Source organism: Hyperolius riggenbachi, chromosome 9 (genome assembly GCF_040937935.1).
Source record: "Hyperolius riggenbachi isolate aHypRig1 chromosome 9, aHypRig1.pri, whole genome shotgun sequence".
NCBI classification, from domain to species: Eukaryota; Metazoa; Chordata; class Amphibia; order Anura; family Hyperoliidae; genus Hyperolius; species Hyperolius riggenbachi.
Window position 1 is genome coordinate 24204885 of NC_090654.1, and position 20783 is coordinate 24225667.

At 44.5% G+C, this 20783-nt stretch overlaps 1 protein-coding gene across 1 annotated transcript in view; it reads left to right on the top strand.

Annotated features, from left to right (window-relative positions):
* LOC137532039 (Fc receptor-like protein 5) overlaps nucleotides 1-20783 on the top strand; it is a 136767-nt gene that overhangs the window by 5265 nt on the left and 110719 nt on the right. Inside the window, exons 2-3 of the mRNA XM_068252140.1 lie at nucleotides 2298-2318; nucleotides 9242-9262. Of these exons, the coding sequence (XP_068108241.1) occupies nucleotides 2298-2318; nucleotides 9242-9262 (42 nt within the window). The remainder of the gene's footprint in view (nucleotides 1-2297; nucleotides 2319-9241; nucleotides 9263-20783) is intronic.

Here is a 20783-nt window from a genome sequence, read left to right on the forward strand (position 1 = left end):
CTAAATCCCTCTTGCGTTGGGTTCATTTTGCATCATTGTTTGATATTTTTATTAATTTGTTTGCTTAACCACTTCCCCACTGAGGGGTTTTACCCCCTGAGCACCAGAGCAATTTTCACCTTTCAGCGCTCCTTCCATTCATTCGTCTATAACTTTATTATTACTTATCGCAATGAAATGAACTATATCTTGTTTTTTTCGCCACCAATTAGGCTTTCTTTAGGTGGGACATTATGCCAAGAATTATTTTTTTCTAAATGTGTTTTAATGGGAAAATAGGAAAAATGTGGGGAAAAAAATAATTATTTTTCAGTTTTCGGCCATTATAGTTTTTAAATAATGCATGCTACTGTAATTAAAACCCATGAAACGTATTTGCCCTTTTGTCCCGGTTATAAAACCATTTAAATTATGTCCCTATCACAATGTTTGGCGCCAATATTTTATTTGGAAATAAAGGTGCATTTTTTTCAGTTTTGCGTCCATCCCTAATTACAAGCCCATAGTTTATAAAGTAACAGTGTTATACCCTCTTGACATAAATATTTAAAAAGTTCAGTCCCTAAGGTAACTATTTATGTATTTTTTTTAATTGTAAATTTTTTAATTTTTTTTTAATTACAAAAAAAAAAATGGGGAGTGTGGGAGGTAATGAGTTAATTTTATGTGTAAAAGTCATTTATTTGTATGTGAAAAATGTGTAGGGTGTAGTTTACTATTTGGCCACAAGATGGCCACAGTAACTTTTTGTTTTAATGCGACCTCCAAGCTTCCTTCCGGAAGCTTGGAGGAAGAATAAGGAGGCTGGACACGTGAGTTTCTTCTCACAATGATCGCGCTGCCCATAGGAGAGCAGCTGATCATTGCGGGGCTTAGATCAACGAACGGGAATGGATTTTCCCGTTCATTGATCTCTGGGCGAGCGGGCGGCGGCGGTTTTACTAGCGGCGGGCGGCGTGTTTACGAGCGGGAGCGCGGGCAGCGTCGGGAACGCGGAAAGTACGTGTTTCTCCGTCCCTGGTTTTTAAAGGATGGAAAAAGGGGCGGAGAAATACGTACGCGCGGGGGTAAAGTGGTTAAAGAGAGTCTGAAGTGACATTATTATTATTTTTTTAATTACATTTCTGAAAGGCACTTACTTTTAGGATGCTGTCCCCCCCTCTTACCGCCGCTCAGAGTGCTCTGGCTTTCATATAATTACATTTTTAAAAATCTAGGACTTCCTGAATAAAATGACCTCGACCCCTCTTCCTGTTTCCAGGTCACTGCTCCAGCCTGGCTAACTTATGATAATGTTAAGCACCTGCCTGCCTCCCCAGAGTCCAGCTCTGCGCATCCTGCAGCTTCTCCCTCTCTGCAGCAGTCTGACTCACTCGCTCTGTAGGAGGAGTCTCACAGTCACAGGCACCGGGGAGCGCATCAGGGGGAGGAGTAATTGAGGGCTGAATGAGCAGAGGGGCGGGGAGAGGCGGTGATCGACACAGCAAGAGGCAGAGCTACTGCGCACAGTTCTGCCTCCTCCTGCCACTTCACATGAGTATATTTTAATGGATTTCTGCACACATTTTTGCAAGTGCACGTGAAAAGTGGAAGAGGATGAAGATGCATAACAATGTGAATTATAGTAGATGCATAATATATTGTAACGCACATTTCACAATGTGTATAATATCAAAGTAGCCTTAGATTCATGACTGTGTTAAAGTTAAAGCTGCAGGGCACTGAATTGTAAATAATAGCCTGGTCCCCGGGGGGTGGGTGGGGGCAGCCTGTGGTCCTGAACTGGTTAAAACCAGGAGATCAGAGGATCCCTGTGCCCAGACTTGTTTAGAATTAATTAATTACTATTAATTGGAACTGTAGTGAAATGATTGTAATTAATAAAATTGCTTCTTTTTTTTTACAATATTCCTTTATAAATTATTTAGTCAGTGTTTGCTCATTGTATAATCTTTCCTCTTCCTTATTCCCAACATCTTTAGTACAGCCAGGTGATCTCTGCAGAATGTTTGTTTACTGAGAGCTCTAAAGCCAGTAGAAAATATACCTCTCAGGGATGGGGGATTCTGCATATCTAATCATCCTGGGCTAAGCATCACTGGAAGGGCGGGGCTCTGTCACATGCCAATATACAGCAATTTATAGCTATAGGAAGTGTTTTTGATGCTGAACCCGGACTAATTATCATAAAAGTCGGTATCCTATAGAATTTACTGCAATCTGCTATATGTCACTACAGGGCCTCTTTAATATCTAGAACCAATATACTAATAACTTTTTCATTTGTTTTCATACAGCAACTTTTCTGTTTGTTTCAGGTGAGTTGTTTTTTCTTTCTTAATCACTTATATTTCATGTATCAATAAATATGTTAAAAATAAACTTTTTCTAAAACTCAAACAGGCAGTTCCAGAGATAGAATTCTGGTGTAAATAAAGGGAAAAGTAAAATGAGCTAAGCTTCACAAAGTCACAATCATCAAACAAGAAATTACTTTGTAAGGTTGACTAAAGGTACTACACCGATTTGCCGTTGAAATACGGAAGATTCGATCACTGTGATCAAATCTGTTGTGAAATAGTTAATGCAAATGTTGACTGTGATCCACCAATTTCCACCCCAAATTAATCGATTCAGTTGATCAATGATCTGGCCAGGCGGAAAGCGCGTCATTAGCAGCGTTTGATTCAGTGATGACAGATGTAGCAATACAACATCACCTGTCCAGCTGGCGCGAGTCCCCGGGTCCCTGCTGTCACTTCTTCCCACTGGCCTACTTCTCCATCTCCTCTTCACTTCCTGTCCCGTCCTGTGAAAACTTAGAAGTCGAAGTTCAAACAGTAGGGGGCGCTCAACTGTTTGAACTTCCGCTTGTCACAGGACGGGACAGGAAGTGAAGAGGAGATGAAGGAGGACGCTGGGAGAAGGGACAGCGGGGACCAGGGGATGCGCGCCGGCGGACAGGTGATGTATTGCAGCTGGCTGTGGGAGCAGGGGTGGCGAGGCAGGGTGGCAGCAGCAGTTCCACAGGTTGTGAATTGATTTCATGCTAAAATTGATTCAAAATCTGTGTGCAGCAGTGCCAGGCCGAGGCAGAGGCAAGAGAGGCTCCAGCCTCAGGGCGCAGTGTAGGAGGGGGCACAGGGCGGGGGCGAGGCAGAGGCGGGAGAGGCTCCAGCCTCAGGGCGCAGTGTAGGAAGGGGCACAGGGCGGGGGCGAGGCAGAGGCTGGAGAGGCTCCAGCCTCAGGGCGCAGTGTAGGAGGGGGTGCACAACTCACTCAGCTATCATTCCCCTATCATGTTTGAAGCAAAGAGAAATAAGAAAAGGGAATACATGGCAGTGGCTGCAGCCAGATAACTAGAGATTAAGGTGTTGGGGGCCCTGGGCCTGGGGAGCCTCTTAGTCTAATAGCAATCAGTGTGTGACGGCTGGGGTGGGAGGGATGGAGGGGCGCACTGTGGTGTCTCAGCCTTGGGTGCTGGAGGACCTTGTCCCAGTTATGGTGTGCAGTGTATGGGCAGCCATTAGATCCCTCTCTGATCAGATTCAATCAATCAGAGAGGGATCTATCTGTTGGTTGATCTGCTGGCAATCGACCAGTGTATGGCTGCCTTAAGGCTGGGGAACAGTGCCGTGCAAAGGAGGCCTAGATTAATTCAAAGTTGTCATCTTTTGGTGGCCCCTTTAAAGGCCCACTATCGTGAGAAAATTGCAAAATTTAAAATACATGCATATAAAATGTAACTTTCTCCCAGAGTAAAATGCAATTTATTGATTACCCTTTTTCTATGTTGCTGTCACTTACAGTAGGTGTTGAACATGTGACAGATCTGACAGGTTTTGGACGATCTCCTCATGGGGGATTCACAGGTATTTTGTTATTTACGAAAGCACTTACTGAAACTCATACAAACTGTCAAAATAATGTGCAAATGAGAATGGAGGCTGGCAGGCATCTTTGTATAGATCCCTTCCAGGGGGTGCTTTTGTAAAGAATAAAACGTAATACCTAGAATCTCCCATGAAAATTCTGACTACTCCAAAAGCTGTCAGATCTTTTAACTTTTTACTAATGACTGTAAGTGGCAGGAACATAGGAGAAAAGTAATTTATGGTGCATTTTATTTGTATTCGAGAAATGTCCATTTTATTTGTATATATTTTCATTTTATAATTTTTTTTGTGATAGTGTTCCTTTAAAGAGGAACTCCAGTGAAAATAATGGAATAAAAAAAGTGCTTAATGTTTGCAATAATTATGTATACATGATTTAGTCAGTGTTTGCCCATTGTAAAAGCTTTCCTCTCCCTGATTTTCTGACATTTACCACATGGTGACATTTTTACTGCTGGCAGGCGATGTCACTGGAAGTAGCTGCTGCTTGCTTTTTTGGCAGTTGGATACAGCTGTAAACAGCTATTTCCCACAATGCAACAAGGTTCACAGACAGGAAACTGCCAGGACCATGGTCCTCACAGTTTCCTGTGGGAGGGGTTTCACCACAATATCAGCCATACAGCGCCCCCTGATGATCCGTTTGTGAAAAGGAATAGATTTCTCATGGGAAAGGGGGTATCAGCTACTGATTGGGATGGAGTTCAATTCTTGGTCACGGTTTCTCTTTAAGTCTCACCAGACCCAGTGAGGATTTATAAAAGACTAGCAAAAGACCCGTCGTTGCTTGGGTATGTATTTGGCTGTTGTCTTTGCCCACTTTTCTAATCTTGACACAGTCACTCAATGACTAAGTTTACGAGGTTTGGGGTCCTTGGCATCAATAATTAAAATTTTCCCATTGAAATGAAATAATCTGATTGGCTGTTTGTGGCCCCGCCCTCTTTTCTGAATTTGAACCCTAGTCACCCAATGACTGACTGTACCAGGTTAGAGCCCTCTGCCACTAACAGTGTAAGAATGGCAGCAATTTAAATATTCCCTTGAAAATCAATAGATGAATTTTGATTGGCTGTTGTAGGCTCCACCCACTTTTCTGAATACTAATCCCAGTCACCCAGTGACCAACTGTGCCAACTTTGAGAACCCTGCCCTTAATAGCGTAAAAATTGCTGCAGTTTACATTTTCTCATTTAAAATGGATGGCTGAAACTTATTTGGCTGTTTTATGCTCCGCCCACTTTTCCTGACTTTTTTAACCTTGGTCACTAAGATAAAACGTTCAATAAATATATAACACCTTAGTGAATTCAAAATTAGATTTCAACCATGAGGTAAATTATCAAACGTTCGATAAAGTGTTTGATAAAGCTTCGTGAATTGAGGCCTCAGTGACCAACTGTGCCAAGTGTGGGGACTCTGGCTTGATTACTGTGAGAATGGCAGCTTTTACATTTTTCCCCTTGACTTGAATGGGTGAAATATTATTGGCTGTTTGTAGCTCCGCCCAGGTGTGCAGGGGAGACGCGAGTCCCCCAGAACATATCATCCCAGGTAGTAAGGGATCTGTATACCAAGTTTAATGGAAATTGATCAAGGTGTTTTCGAATGATCGCAGCACATACACACACACACACACACACACACACACACACACACACACACACACACACACACACACACACACACACACACACACACACATATACACATCTGATTTTATATAGGGGATTTTATGTAAGCCACTCCGAGGGACAGTTAAATCCTTACTATATGCTTAGGAAAGCAGTCATTCATGCTGTCAGACCCACAGGTAGGACATTTCTGTAATAAATAACGGTTGTCTTAGATTTATTCCAAAAGAATTGTCATTGCGAGTAAGTACCTGTAACTAAAATCCCCGACCGATTATTCTCTACATTTTTATCATCCAGGCTTGGTTTTCAGGTTAGCGTTCCAATTAGCTTTTCATCCTAAAGGGAGGAAGTTTTTAAAAAATGCAGGCCAGATTAGTAGGTAAACTTAGGTTCTCATCCTTCTCCAGTCTTCGAAAATTCTAGTAAACCACCTAGCTAGCCCAGCAAAGAAAAAAGACATCCGTCTATCAAAGTCAACCAGATAAAAAAATTAGGTGCATTTCTGTACCACATCCTAATGTATCCCAGTGTATCCAGAGGAAGGCAGAAAAAAAACCTTACACGGCTTGGGCCAATTAAATCGAAAAAATATATTTTCTCCATGTGCTAATCATGTCCCCTTATCCTTTGTAAAAGCCTGGGGAAAAAAAGCTTATCTGCCAAGCTTATGTATTGCCCTCTCTCTGATGCATTTATTTAATATTTATATACACGTAGAGCCGAAATCTTCTGCAGCACATTACAGAGTACATAATCATGTCACTGACTGTCCTCAGAGGAGCTCACAATGTAATCCTACCATAGTCATAGTGTAATGTCCTACCATATTATTATTATGTATTTATATAGCACTGCCATCTTCTGCAGCACTTTACAGAGTACATAGTCATGTCATCGACTGCCCTCAGAGGAGCTCACAGTCTAATCCTAACATAGTCATAGTCTAATGTCCTCCTATATTATTATTATGTATTTATATAGCACTGACATTTTCTGCAGCACATTACAGAGTACATAGTCACGTCACTGGCTGAACTCAGTGGAGCTCACAATCAAATCCCTACCATAGTCATAGTCTAATGCAGGGGCGTCTCACCCACCAGGCAAGTATAGGCGGTTGCCTGGGGCGCCATGAGGTGGTGAGGCGCCATGAGGTGGTGAGGCGCATTCCCCCGCCGCTGCTACCGTGACCATGTTTTTTTTTTTATATATTATATTATCTCCCGACTCAGTCCCCGGTGCTCTGCACGCTACCATGTGCTCAGCAGTGCCTCCACCTCCACTTCTCCCCAGCCAATAGAGCAATCAATACTGCTCTTCTCTGCCAGGCTCCTTCTTTAAAGCCGTGCCCCTTCTTCTCAGTAGCCACACAGGTAAAGTGTTTACCTCGTGTGGCCCAGTCTTTAACTCCGCCCCATGCCAGTCAAACCAGGAGCCAGCGGCCAGCCAGCTTATGCCCCCGACAGTCTGACCCCCCACCTGTGTCACTGGCTGCACACAGACACTGGAGCGAGACAGCCAGGGGACAGATGCAGTCACAGAGAGAAGAATGTGATGTGTCCGTGTTGGAGCCCCGCCCCCGCACAAGACAGCAACACAGCCCGGGAGAAGGGAAGTTTCTGCTCCAGAGTAGTGATGGGAATCGGCTCTTCTGAATCGGCTCCCATTAAAGAGCCGGCTCTTACGGCTCTGAATCGGCTCTTCATTAAATGTCACTAGACACCACTCAGAATCGGAGTAAAAGCCCCGGACTGGGGCAATACCTCCTGCTACGGCTCTGCTCCGCCCCATACACTCCTACAAGCTGCAAGAGGAGGACTACATCTCCCAACATGCCTCAGCGCCCTTTATTGCAGAGCAAAGCAGAGCTGTGTGGGGCGGCTGAGGCATCGGCTCTTTCAAAACTGAGAACCGGCTCTTGTCGTTCGCAGCAAAGAGCCGGCTCTTAGAGCCGGCTCGTTCGCGAACGACCCATCACTACTCCAGAGATGATAAGCTGCATGCACAGGCAGAAGAGAAGGTATGCAGGCAGGCTGCTAAGAACACTTCCTGTCTTGTGTGCAGACTCCCAGTACTGTTATAACTGCTAGAATGTGCCCTGCTCTTTTGATACTAGAGTTTTCTTTGAAAGCTGGTTAGGCTGTAGGCTGGTAAAGCTGTAAACCTGTGCTTTAGTGCTGTCGCTCCCTCTCCCCTCTCTGTTCCTCTGCCCCCTCTTCCATCTTATGCTGTCTCTACCCCTCTCTGTTCCTCTGCACCCTCTTCCATCTTATGCTGTCTATCCCTCCCCCTCTCTGTTCCTCTACCCCCCTCTTACATCTTATGCTGCCTCTCCCTCTCTACTCTTTCCCTCTGCTCGGATTACGTGTATTTTCTGGTGAAACGCTTCCACATTACGATTATTTTCTGACAACGCTGCCCCATTACGATTATTTTCTGGTGAAACGCTGCTGCCCTATGATTAATTTCTGGTGAAATGCTGCTGCAATAAGTGTATTTTCTGGTGAAACGCTGCCACCTTACGAATATTTTCCGGTGAACTGCTGCTGCAATAAGTGTATGTTCTGGTGAAACACTGCCACATTACGATTATTTTCTGGTGAATTACGATTCTGAATTACGATAATTACTATTATTTTCTGATGAAACACTGCCGCATTATGATTATTTTCTGGTGAAACGATGCTGCATTATGATTATTTTCCTGGGGGGGACGGGCTTGGGGGGGGGGGGGGGGGCGCCACAGGTTTTCTCGCCTGGAGTGACAAAATGACTAGAGGCACCCCTGGTCTAATGTCCTACCATATTATTATTATGTATTTATATAGCACTGACATCTTCTGCAGCACTTTACAGAGTACATAGTCATGTCACTGACTGTCCTCAGAAGAGCTCACAATCTAATCCCTCCCATATTCATATGTTCATTGTTATCTAGAACCGTTTAGAGATAAGCCAATGAACCTATCTGTATTTTTGGGGGATGTAATTCATTCAAGCCTCATAAATCACCTGTGCAGAATGTATTATTTGTAATAGTGTGTGCTTAGAAGTTCTGCCTTACACTGCATCAAAATACGGAATGTGTCAGAATTCTTCAAATGGTTAAACTTAAAGAGAACCCGAGGTGGGATTTACTTATGTTAGTGGGGCACAGAGGCTGGTTGTGCACACTAACACCAGCCTCTGTTGCCCCATGGTGTGCCTCCACGACCCCCCTGCCCGCCGCTATCCCCCCCACAGTGCTAGCTACACACAGCGTGTCGCCAGCACAATGTTTACCTAAGCGCTGTCTGTCAGCGCCGCTCCCCCGCCTCCTCCGTATTGGTGCTACCCGCCCGTGTCCCTTCCCTCCCGCTGATAGGAGGGAAGTGACGCGGGCGGGTAGCGCCGATGCGGAGGAGGCGGGGGAGCGGCGCTGACAGACAGCGCATAGGTAAACATCGTGCTGGTGACACGCTGTGTGTCGCTAGCACTGCGGGGGGGGGGGGTTAGCGGCGCGCAGGGGGGACATGGAGGCACACCATGGGGCAACAGCGGCTGGTGTTAGTGTGCACAACCAGCCTCTGTGCCCCACTAACATAATTAAATCCCACCTCGGGTTCTCTTTAAGGAAATAGTTTCAATGTTTTGTTTTATGAGTGCATCTTTACTAATCTGTCTTTTAATATTATTTTATTATTCTTGTCTTCTTTTTTTTATCAACAGGAGCAGACCCAGAAAACCCAGGTGAGAAATGCTCACTAAGAACCAGTTCACACATCTAACTCCTTGTGATCAGTTCACAAAGTATTGAAATTATAACAGCTTTTCACCTTCTGCACTATCGCATGCATTTAATTTACACGGGACAGTCCCAGAAGGCTCCATATTCATAACACCTTCCCAGCTGCCCCACAAGTTGTTAATGTTTAATCTCCAAACCCCATCAGACTCAGAAAATAAAAATGTTATTTAGATCTCCAGAATTTTTTTTCTTTGAAAACTCTTATTTATTTTTTTACAAGACAACTCCTAAACTGGGTCGTATAACAGAAAAAACAAACAGGTGAAATCGGAAAAATAAGAATATCGTGCCAAAGTCCATTTTTTTTAGTAATTCAACTTAAAAGGTGAAACTAATATATGAAATAGACTAATTGCATGCAAAGCGAGATATTTCAAGCCTTTATTTGAAATAATGTTGATAATTTTGGCTTATAGCCTAGGAAAAATCAAATCAAAAATCAAAATCTGAACTAAATAGAATATTGTTAAAAGGTTCAATACTCTAGGCTCAAAGTGTCAGACTCTAATCAGCTAATTCAGCCAAAACACCTGCAAAGGATTCCTAGTTTATATTAGTTTCACCCTTTAAGTTGAATTACTGAAATAAATAGACTTTTGCACAATATTCAAATTTTTCGAGTTTCACCTGTAAAGATACTAGATTACATTGTACTTAAAAACTTAAGTTTATCTGGACGGATATCCAGATAGAATGTGCTGCTGCAGCGACGCCGCCGATTACGCACGCTCCCGCACACGCTCCTGCCGCCTGCCGTTAGCCCCGAGATCAATGAATGGGAATATAGTTCCCATTCATTGATCTATGTCCCTGGCAGAAAAAACGACGGCCTCTTATCAGAGGCTGCGGTCTTTCTGCAGAAAAAAAAAGTCTTTCGCTTCCAGGACTTTTTGACTGTGGCCATCTTGTGGCCAAATACGTGGCTGGATAGTGTAATGGTTAAGGGCTCTGCCTCTGACACAGGAGACCTGGGTTCGAATCTTGGCTCTGCCTGTTCAGTAAGCCAGCACCTATTCAGTAGGAGACCTTGGGCAAGTCTCCCTAACACTGCTACTGCCTGTAGAGCGCGTCCTAGTGGCTGCAGCTCTGGCGCTTTGAGTCCGCCAGGAGAAAAGCGCGATATCAATGTTCTGTGTTTGTTTGAAATAGTAAGATAGGGGATTCTCAGAGATATATTTATTTTCAAAAGCACTTAGTGAATGGCAGGTGCTCTGTCCAACTGCCAAAAACTGTGTAGCGAGCAGGGAAGCTGGCCAGCATCTTTGTATAATCCCTTTTAGGGAATATCTTTCTAAAGAATAAAAGCCTTGCTGAGAATCCCCTATGAAGAGATGGACTTGTCCAAAACCTGTCACTTGTGTCAGATTTCTACTGCCTACTGTGAATGACAGCAACATAGGAGAAAAGTAATTCATGGCTCATTTTACTCTGGAAAAAACATACTTCTTAATTGTGTATGTTTGCACATATTTTAAGTTTTACAGTTTTCTGCTTTAGTGCCCCTTTAAGAATGTCAGATTTTTTTCTTCTTAAATTTCTGGACCTGCCTCCACTCAATCAGTCTAAAGCCCGGTACACACCTTCAATTAGGATTGGCCAGTTTTACCATCTCCATGTAGTATGAGAGCTGTTAGCCCTAATACTAGATGGAGGTGGTAAAATTGGCCAGGCTATATCCATTTTGTTTGGCCATTTTTTTTTAAATGCTTGTATTGGACTTTCAGGCGATTCTAAGGAGAATAGTTGTTATCATTTCAAAATTCCTCATATATGTCTAGTTTTTAGTAGGAAATGGCATTTTGAAGCCTTTACCCATCGTCCTTCATTTTAAAAAAATTACTTTAAAAAAATAAATATTTAACCCATCAGCAGCTTCAATAGCGTTATCTCTTTTGAGATAAGTGTTCTGCTTTTGACTTCAAACGTCAGAACTCATTGCGCTGTGTTCATCTTGGAATGCTTTGATGTCTCTCTGCTAACATAAAATACAGAAACTGAAAGCAGAAGTCCTCTATTATTGTCTCACACTGCCCCCTAGTGACAAGTGGCCATAAATACACATCACAGCAGTACTAATTAGAAGCTAAGAAATCTAACAAAGAAGAAAAATAAGTGCTTGAATACATTGGCCTGGAGCACTTGCAAGTTTCTAAATAAATTGGCTGCTAAAGGGTTAAGGAGACACAAAATGGTAAAATTATTTCTCAGCAGAGCCCTCTACATCATCAGTGGTGTTAAACAAAACAGTTCTCCTAAAGGCTGCCAAATTCTTTGTATTGTTTTTAATATACTTACAAACAGGTTCTGTTACAGGAGATTGTTTGTAAGTTGAATTTGCTTGTATGTTGAGTGATGTGTTATAGAGAGTGAAATGTGGATAAGGGATTTTCTTTTGGACAACTGCTTGATTTGGACATATAGTATAACATTTTTGTGTGTTTTTTATTTTTTAACTACTTTCAACAGTTTATACAATACTGTAACATATGACAACAAAAATATGTACCCGTATATTCCGGCGTATAAGACGACTGGGTGTAGAAGATGACCCCCCAACTTTACAGTTAAAATATAGAGTTTTAGACATTCTCACCATATAAGACTACCCCACTTCCAACACACATCAAACATCGAAATTTAAAAAATCATATACCGGTGCTATGTATGAACAGATACTGGTGCTGTACTGTATGTGGTACCCAGTTTATAGGCGACTGTCTGGTTTGTTCCACTCTCTCTCTTCCTAAGTGGATTGGTCAGCTCTCAGGCTGCACTCCCTCCTGGAGTCCCCCCCCCCCCCACCTTATAAAAGGCAGCAGCATCTGCCATTTTCTCACTCTCTGTTGCTGCATTAGTGAGAGATTAAGGAGAGACATTGGAGAGATAGGGAAAGCGTTAGTTAGGAGGTCTGTTAGCTTGCTCCCTGCTGATATTTATTGCTAAAAAGCACCCCAAAACAGCTCTTTTGAGAGCTAATGTTCTTGTGATGTGTTTTTTGTGTGTGGCCCACTGACACTTGCATATACAGCCCTGTCTGTCGCAGCTGGCCCTTGCTAATTGCTATACTGTGCCAGGCCCAGCACATTCAGTGCCTACCTTTTCACTGCTCCTGTGTGTGTGACAGCTATGCATTGTATTGTAATACCAGTCACTGCATACCTTTCACTACACCTGTGTGACAGCACACAGTTTTATATACCAGTCCGTGCATACCTGTAAACTGCACCTGTGTGTTTGACAGCTGCACATTGTAATGCAATTCCAGTCACTGCATATCTTTCACTGCACCTGTGTGACCGCACGCTGTTTTATATAGCAGTCCGTGCAAACCTGTTAACTGCACATGTGTGTGTGACAGCTGCACATTGTATTGTAATTCCAGTCACTGCATACCTTTCACTGCACCTGTGGGATTGCACGCTGTTTTATATACCAGTCACTGCATACTCTTTCACTGCACCTGTGTGACTGCACATTGTTATACCATACCAGCAGTCACTGCATACCTTTTCACTGCACCTGTGTGACTGCACATTGTTATACCATACCAGCAGTCGCTGCATACCTTTTCACTAAACCTGTGTGACTGCACATTGTTATACCAGCAGTCACTGCATATCTTTCACTGCATCTGTGTGACTGCACATTGTATTATACCAGCAGTCAGTGTATACCTTTCACTGCACCTGTGTGACTGCACATTTTATTAGTCAAGTCAGTGCATACCTTTCACTTCATCCCCTCCAATATGGACAAAACAGGCAGAGGCAGAGCCAGAGGCAGGCCACCTGGCAGGTCTGTTCGAGGTCGTGCTGACGTGATTTCATGCAGCCATGGACCAAAGTACAGTGTTCAGAAGGCACGTGCCATCAACCCCCAAGATTGTCAGGATGTAGTTGACTATTTAACACAGAACACCTCATCTGCCTCAGCTTCCGCATGGAACCGTGACATATCTTCCTCCTCCTGCTCTAATTCTGCCACCCCACTTAACACTCAATCGGTAGCCACCACCAAAGTGCCATCATCCCAGGGCTCAGCGGTGTAGACATTTTTTTGTGTGTCTGCCTCAGATGAGAGCAATGCCATCTGTACTCTCTGCTACTTAAAATTGAGCCATGGAAAGACCAAGACCCGCATAGGGACGACTTCCTTATGAAGGCACATGATGACAAAGCGCAAACTGCAATGGGATGACCACCTGAGGAAAAGCAGCGCACAAAAGCAAAGCCACACACCACAGTGGAAGATACCAGGTTGCAATTATTTCTTAAAAAAGGCAATACCCAAACTGTACGGTGATGTTGAAAGGCAAGTGGTGTCATCTCTGGCACACAGCGTTGGGTCAAGGGTCCATCTGACCATGGATGCCTGGTCTGCAAGCACGGTCAGGCCTGCCCAAAGACTAAGTCGGTGCACACAAAGCATCTCTGCCTGCAGGCCGCTTGACTGTCGTCTTCTCCGCCACCACCAACTGAATTCCTGAATTTTTAAGGCTGCTGCTAGCAGCGGCCGATAACAAAAACAATAGTAATTTTTTCTGGTGCATGTACATGTCTGCCTAATTTTTCTGGCCCCCCAACTTTACAGTTAAAATATAGAGTTTTAGACATTCTCGCCATTAAAGACTACCCCACTTCCAACACACATCAAATACATTTTTTTTAAAAATCATATACCGGTGCTATGTATGAACAGATACTGGTGCTGTACTGTATGTGGTACCCAGTATATAGGCAACTGTCTGGTTTGTTCCACTCTCTCTCTTCCTAAGTGAATTGGTCAGCTCTCAGGCTGCACTCCCTCCTGGAGTCCCCCCCCCCTCCCCTTATAAAAGGCAGCAGCATCTGCCATTTTCTCACTCTCTGTTGCTGCATTAGTGAGAGATTAAGGAGAGAGATTGGAGAGATAGGGAAAGCGTTAGTTAGGAGGTCTGTTAGCTTGCTCCCTGCTGATAATTATTGCTAAAAAGCACCCCAAAACAGCTCTTTTGAGAGCTAATGTTCTTGTGATGTGTTTTTTTTTTTGTGTGGCCCACTGACACTTGCATATACAGCCCTGTCTGTCGCAGCTGGCCCTTGCTAATTGCTATACTGTGCCAGGCCCAGCACATTCAGTGCCTACCTTTTCACTGCTCCTGTGTGTGTGACAGCTATGCATTGTATTGTAATACCAGTCATTGCATACCTTTTACTACACCTGTGTGACAGCACACAGTTTTATATACCAGTCTGTGCATACCTGTAAACTGCACCTGTGTGTTTGACAGCTGCACATTGTAATGCAATTCCAGTCACTGCATACCTTTCACTGCACCTGTGTGACCGCACGCTGTTTTATATAGCAGTCCGTGCAAACCTGTTAACTGCACCTGTGTGTGTGACAGCTGCACATTGTATTGTAATTCCAGTCACTGCATACCTGTTACTGCACCTGTGGGATTGCACGCTGTTTTATATACACATTAAGAACTCTATAATTTACAGCCAAGCTATAAGGTACAACCGGATTTGTTCTGACAGGATGGACAGAGACAAGCACCTGGATCACCTTAAGAACACTTTCATTAAACAAGGTTACAGTCCTCCCATGGCTGAGGCCCAAATCAGGAAAGCCAGCAACATCCCCAGGACTGAACTCCTGAAATATAAGCAAAACCAGAAAGAGGAACGTGTCCCTTTGGTTGTCACCTACAACCCACACCTGGAAATCTTAAGGAGGATTGCTAAGGAACTTCATCCCATTTTACACAAGGATCACAGACTGAGAACGATATTCCCTAAACCTCCACTCTTGTCATATCGGCAACCACACAATCTAAAACAGATGATTGTCAGGAGCTCTTTGAATAGGCCTCAACAAAACGGAACATCACCCTGCCGACAAAAAATATGTGGGACCTGCAGACACATTTACTCCACTGACAGGGTAACGATACCAGGTTCACAACAGGAGTACAGAGTAAAAGGTAAATTTTCCTGTGGGTCCACCAATCTGGTATATCTGATCATGTGTGCTAAATGCCCCAATGTTATGTACGTGGGAGAAACTGGACAAACACTGCGCAAACGTATGAATGGACACAGGCACACTATTAATGATACCAAATCTGGACTCCCAGTTGCTACACACTTTCGGTCCAACGGACACAGCATGGATGATCTTCGTGTCACTGCCCTGAAGGGCGGCTTCAAAACGTCAAATGACCGATTAATAGCAGAAATTTTTTTATAAATTGGTTCAAAGCTGTGCAGAAGGGTTTGAATAAGGACAACAACTTTCTATATTGGTATAAGATTGATGATATATGAACTGTCTCAGCCACTCTAGCTGAACTTGTGAACTAAGAATTTACGATACCTCTGGGTCAATCCTAAATACCAGGTCTGTGAGCAATGGAGTAAACAAGGATCCTTATCTTACCCCATTTAGATGCAGTGGTGCTCAGCAGAGCTCGAATATTCGAGTAGCTCGAATATTCGAGCTCTTTTTCAGCTATTCGAGCTCGGTATTCGAGCTCCGAATAGCTGGAGATATTCGAATGGGCTATTCGAGTGAACTCGAATAGCACATTCACTATTCGCGCTATTCGAGCTAACAGCGCTATTCGAGCTCGAATACCGAGCTCGAATAGCGTCATAGCCCAGATTGAAGTCCTTAGAGCCAATCAGAGGGCTCCCAGGCCCTCTGACGGCAGCCAATCACTGAGGGGGACCCTGGCCAGCCCCTACCCTATAAATAGCGGCCGCCATGTTCGGTTTTTCCGTCCTTGCCTGACTTTGTACAGAGAGAGATCTGCTCCTTTGTGCTTTGGCTTAGCAAGAGCTTTATTGTGGTCATTCACCTAGCGTTTTTGCTCACATACACCTCCTATATACACCTATATTGTTGTTAGTTAGATAGACATTGTATTTTAGTTAGTAGCTTGTGTGTTACTAGAGAGCCAGCTGCTGCAGGCAAGCTTACACAACTTTAGGCCTCAGGGCCTGCCTGTGTGGGCAGCTCAGCTGTTCTCTCCTGTCCTCTGTTAGTTTATTTCTTCTCATCTATACCAGTATTTCTGCTGTCCTTTACTAGTACTACTGAGTGATTGTATTTTGTACTGTAGTTATATAACTGTACTAGGACTAACTAGGACACTCACTGTCACTGTTTGTTCATAGCTCCTGCGTGTGACCGTGTGTGTGTGCGTGCACTGTCTGTAGTGTACACACACTCTATTTCCTTCTGATTACTGATTAATTATTGTAATTTCTAGTTGTACTTCCTGACTGTTACTACTTACTTACTGTACTAGGGACACTCACTCAGTCACTGTTCATAGGCTAGCTCCTGCGCGTGTGTGCGCGTGCGTGCACTCACTGTCTGTAGTGTACACACACTCTATTTCCTTGTGATTACTATTGATTATTGTAATTTCTAGTTGTACTTCCTGACTGTTACTACTTACTTACTGTACTAGGGACACTCACTCAGTCACTGTTCATAGGCTAGCTCCTGCGTGTGTGTGCGCGTGCACTGTCTGTAGTGTACACACACTCTATTTCCTTGTGATTACTACTGATTACTGAATCTGATTAAGTTGTAATTTCTAGTTGTACTTCCTGACTGTTACTACTTACTTACTGTACTAGGGACACTCACTCAGTCACTGTTCATAGGCTAGCTCCTGCGCGTGTGTGCGCGTGCGTGCACTCACTGTCTGTAGTGTACACACACTCTATTTCCTTGTGATTACTATTGATTATTGTAATTTCTAGTTGTACTTCCTGACTGTTACTACTTACTTACTGTACTAGGGACACTCACTCAGTCACTGTTCAAAGGCTAGCTCCTGCGTGTGTGTGCGCGTGCACTGTCTGTAGTGTACACACACTCTATTTCCTTGTGATTACTACTGATTACTGAATCTGATTAAGTTGTAATTTCTAGTTGTACTTCCTGACTGTTACTACTTACTTACTGTACTAGGGACACTCACTCAGTCACTGTTCATAGGCTAGCTCCTGCGCGTGTGTGCGCGTGTGTGCACTCACTGTCTGTAGTGTACACACACTCTATTTCCTTGCGATTACTACTGATTATTGTAATTTCTAGTTGTACTTCCTGACTGTTACTACTTACTTGCTGTACTAGGGACACTCACTCAGTCACTGTTCATAGGCTAGCTCCTGCGTGTGTGTGCGCGTGCACTGTCTGTAGTGTACACACACTCTATTTCCTTGTGATTACTACTGATTACTGAATCTGATTAAGTTGTAATTTCTAGTTGTACTTCCTGACTGTTACTACTCACTTACTGTAGTAGGGACACTCACTCAGTCACTGTTCATAGGCTAGCTCCTGCGCATGTTTGCGCGTGCGTGCACTCACTGTCTGTAGTGTACACACACTCTATTTCCTTGTGATTACTACTGATTATTGTAATTTCTAGTTGTACTTCCTGACTGTTACTACTTACTTACTGTACTAGGGACACTCACTCAGTCACTGTTCATAGGCTAGCTCCTGCGTGTGTGTGCACGTGCACTGTCTGTAGTGTACACACACTCTATTTCCTTGTGATTACTACTGATTACTGAATCTGATTAAGTTGTAATTTCTAGTTGTACTTCCTGACTGTTACTACTTACTTACTGTACTAGGGACACTCACTCAGTCACTGTTCATAGGCTAGCTCCTGCGCGTGTGTGCGCGTGCGTGCACTCACTGTCTGTAGTGTACACACACTCTATTTCCTTGTGATTACTACTGATTATTGTAATTTCTAGTTAGTGTACTAGGGGACACACTCACTGTTCACTGTTCACACTTACTGATTACCGATTATTGTATTTTGTATTTGTACTGTACTAATCAGTTAGCGATCCAATCACTTAGTGATTAGTGTCACCTCACCCACCAACCCACTCCATTAAAGTACCCCACTTTTCACCCGCCCTTTTAAAAAACTTTTGTGTTTACGCCCAAAACATCGAAGATGTCTGGAAGTGGCAGCCAGCGCGGTTTGGGCAAGGGGAAGGGAAGCAAGGGAATCAGGAGGAGAGGGAGCAGCATGGTGGCAAGCCGCGGCCGCGCCACCATGCACAGTTCCGCAGCAGCAGCAGCAGCGTCAGTGGCTGACATTCCTCCTATAGCCACTGGCCGTGGACGCCTTGGGCGCCGCCCAGCAGGAGCATCTGCAACTCACGCTGCAGAGACACAGCAGCAGCAGCGTGTAGCACCTGCTCCGATTTTCCTCCAGCCGGGTCGGAAACGTCCCATTGAGGAAAAGGATGCAGACACTGTGGTGCAACTGATGACGGAGGATGAGCAGCCCGCCATCAGCTCTGCATCCGAGGCCTCCACCCTCACCACCACCACCACCACCACCCCTGTTCGCAGCAGCCGCCCAGCAGGGCCTGGGGAGGAGGCCAGTTCACCGTCACTCGCCGACCTGTCATTCAGCAGTCTTTTGACCCCAGGCATCATGAGTAAATTGTCTGCTGTTGTTGGCGATCTTGAGGAGGAGATGCTGATGGGCACTTTGGGGAATGAGGGATTGGACAGCAAGACTGTGGCGACAGTCAAGCAGCCCATCCATGCATCAGGAGAGGAGTTTGGGGGGTCATCATCCCAGCAGGACATGTTTCAGGAGGGGGAGGATGATGATGACACGGTGACAGACAGAGACTGGGTGCCACCAGCTCCAGGGGATGTCGTCATCAGCAGCTCTGAGGAGGAGGAGGAGGATGCGCTTGTGGGCCTTGCAAGGAGGCGCATCATTGCAAGCATTGGCAGCAGTAGGCAGGTCCCACAGCCTGCTGGTGTCTCAGGCTCAGCAGCAGCAGCATCTGCCAGTACCACCACCAGCCGCACCCAAGCCCCCCCCCCCCCAACCAGTGGTGCTCAGCAGAGCTCGAATATTCGAGCTCTTTTCCAGCTATTCAAGCTCGGTATTCGAGCTCCGAATAGCTGGAGCTATTCGAATGGGCTATCCGAGTACACTCGAATAGCCCATTCACTATTCGAGCTATTCGAGCAACCCGGCGCTATTCGAGCTCGGTACCGAGCTCGAATAGCGTCATAGCCCAGATTGATGTCCTTAGAGCCAATCAGAGGGCTCCCAGGCCCTCTGACGGCAGCCAATCACAGAGGGGGACCCTGGCCAGCCCCTACCCTATAAATAGCGGCCGCCATGTTCCGTTTCTCCATGCTTGCCTGAGACTTGTACAGAGAGAGAGTTGCTCCTTTGTGCTTTGGCTTAGCAAGTGCTCTATTGTGATCATTTACCTAGCGTTTTTGCTCACCTACACCTGCCATATACACCTATATTGTTGTTAGTTAGATAGACATTGTATTTTAGTTAGTAGCTTGTGTGTTACATTAGAGACAGGCAGCTGCTGCAAGCTTACAGGTTTAGGCCTCAGGGGGGCCTTGCCTCTGTGGGCAGCTGTCCTCTGTTTATTTCTCTCATCTATACCAGTATTTCTGCTGTCCTTTACTAATAGTATTGTAGTTATACTGTACTAGGAGTAGGACACTCACTGACTGTCACTGTTTATAGGCTACTAGCTAGCTCCTGCGTGTGTGCACTCACTCACTGTCTGTGTGTACACACACTCTATTTCCTTCTGATTACTGATAGATTATTGTTATTTAGTTGTACTTACTTACTACTTACTCTTACTGTACCCGTAGGGACACTCACTGTCACTGTTCATATAGGCTACTAGCTCCTGCGTGTGCGCACTGCACTCACTGTCTGAGTGTACACACACAGCACACACTCTATTTCCTTCTGATCGCTGATTGATTATCGTAATTAGTTAGTTGTACTTACTGTTACTACTTACTCTTACTGTACTAGGAGTCTAGGACACTCAGTCACTGTCCATAGGCTACTAGCTCCTGCGTGCGTGCACTCACTGTCTGAGTGTACACACACCCACACTCCATTTCCTTCTGATCGCTGATTGATTATCGTAATTAGTTAGTTCTACTTACTGTTACTACTTACTCTTACTGTACTAGGAGTCTAGGACACTCAGTCACTGTGTTCATAGGCTACTAGCTCCTGCGTGCGTGCACTCACTGTCTGAGTGTACACACACCCACACTCCATTTCCTTCTGATCGCTGATTGATTATCGTAATTAGTTAGTTGTACTTACTGTTAATACTTACTCTTACTGTACTAGGAGTCTAGGACACTCAGTCACTGTCCATAGGCTACTAGCTCCTGCGTGCGGTCACTCACTGTCTGAGTGTACACACACCACCCACACTCTATTTCCTTCTGATCGCTGATTGATTATTGTAATTAGTTAGTTCTACTTACTGTTACTACTTACTCTTACTGTACTAGGAGTCTAGGACACTCAGTCACTGTGTTCATAGGCTTCTAGCTCCTGCGTGCGTGCACTCACTGTCTGAGTGTACACACACCCACACTCCATTTCCTTCTGATCGCTGATTGATTATT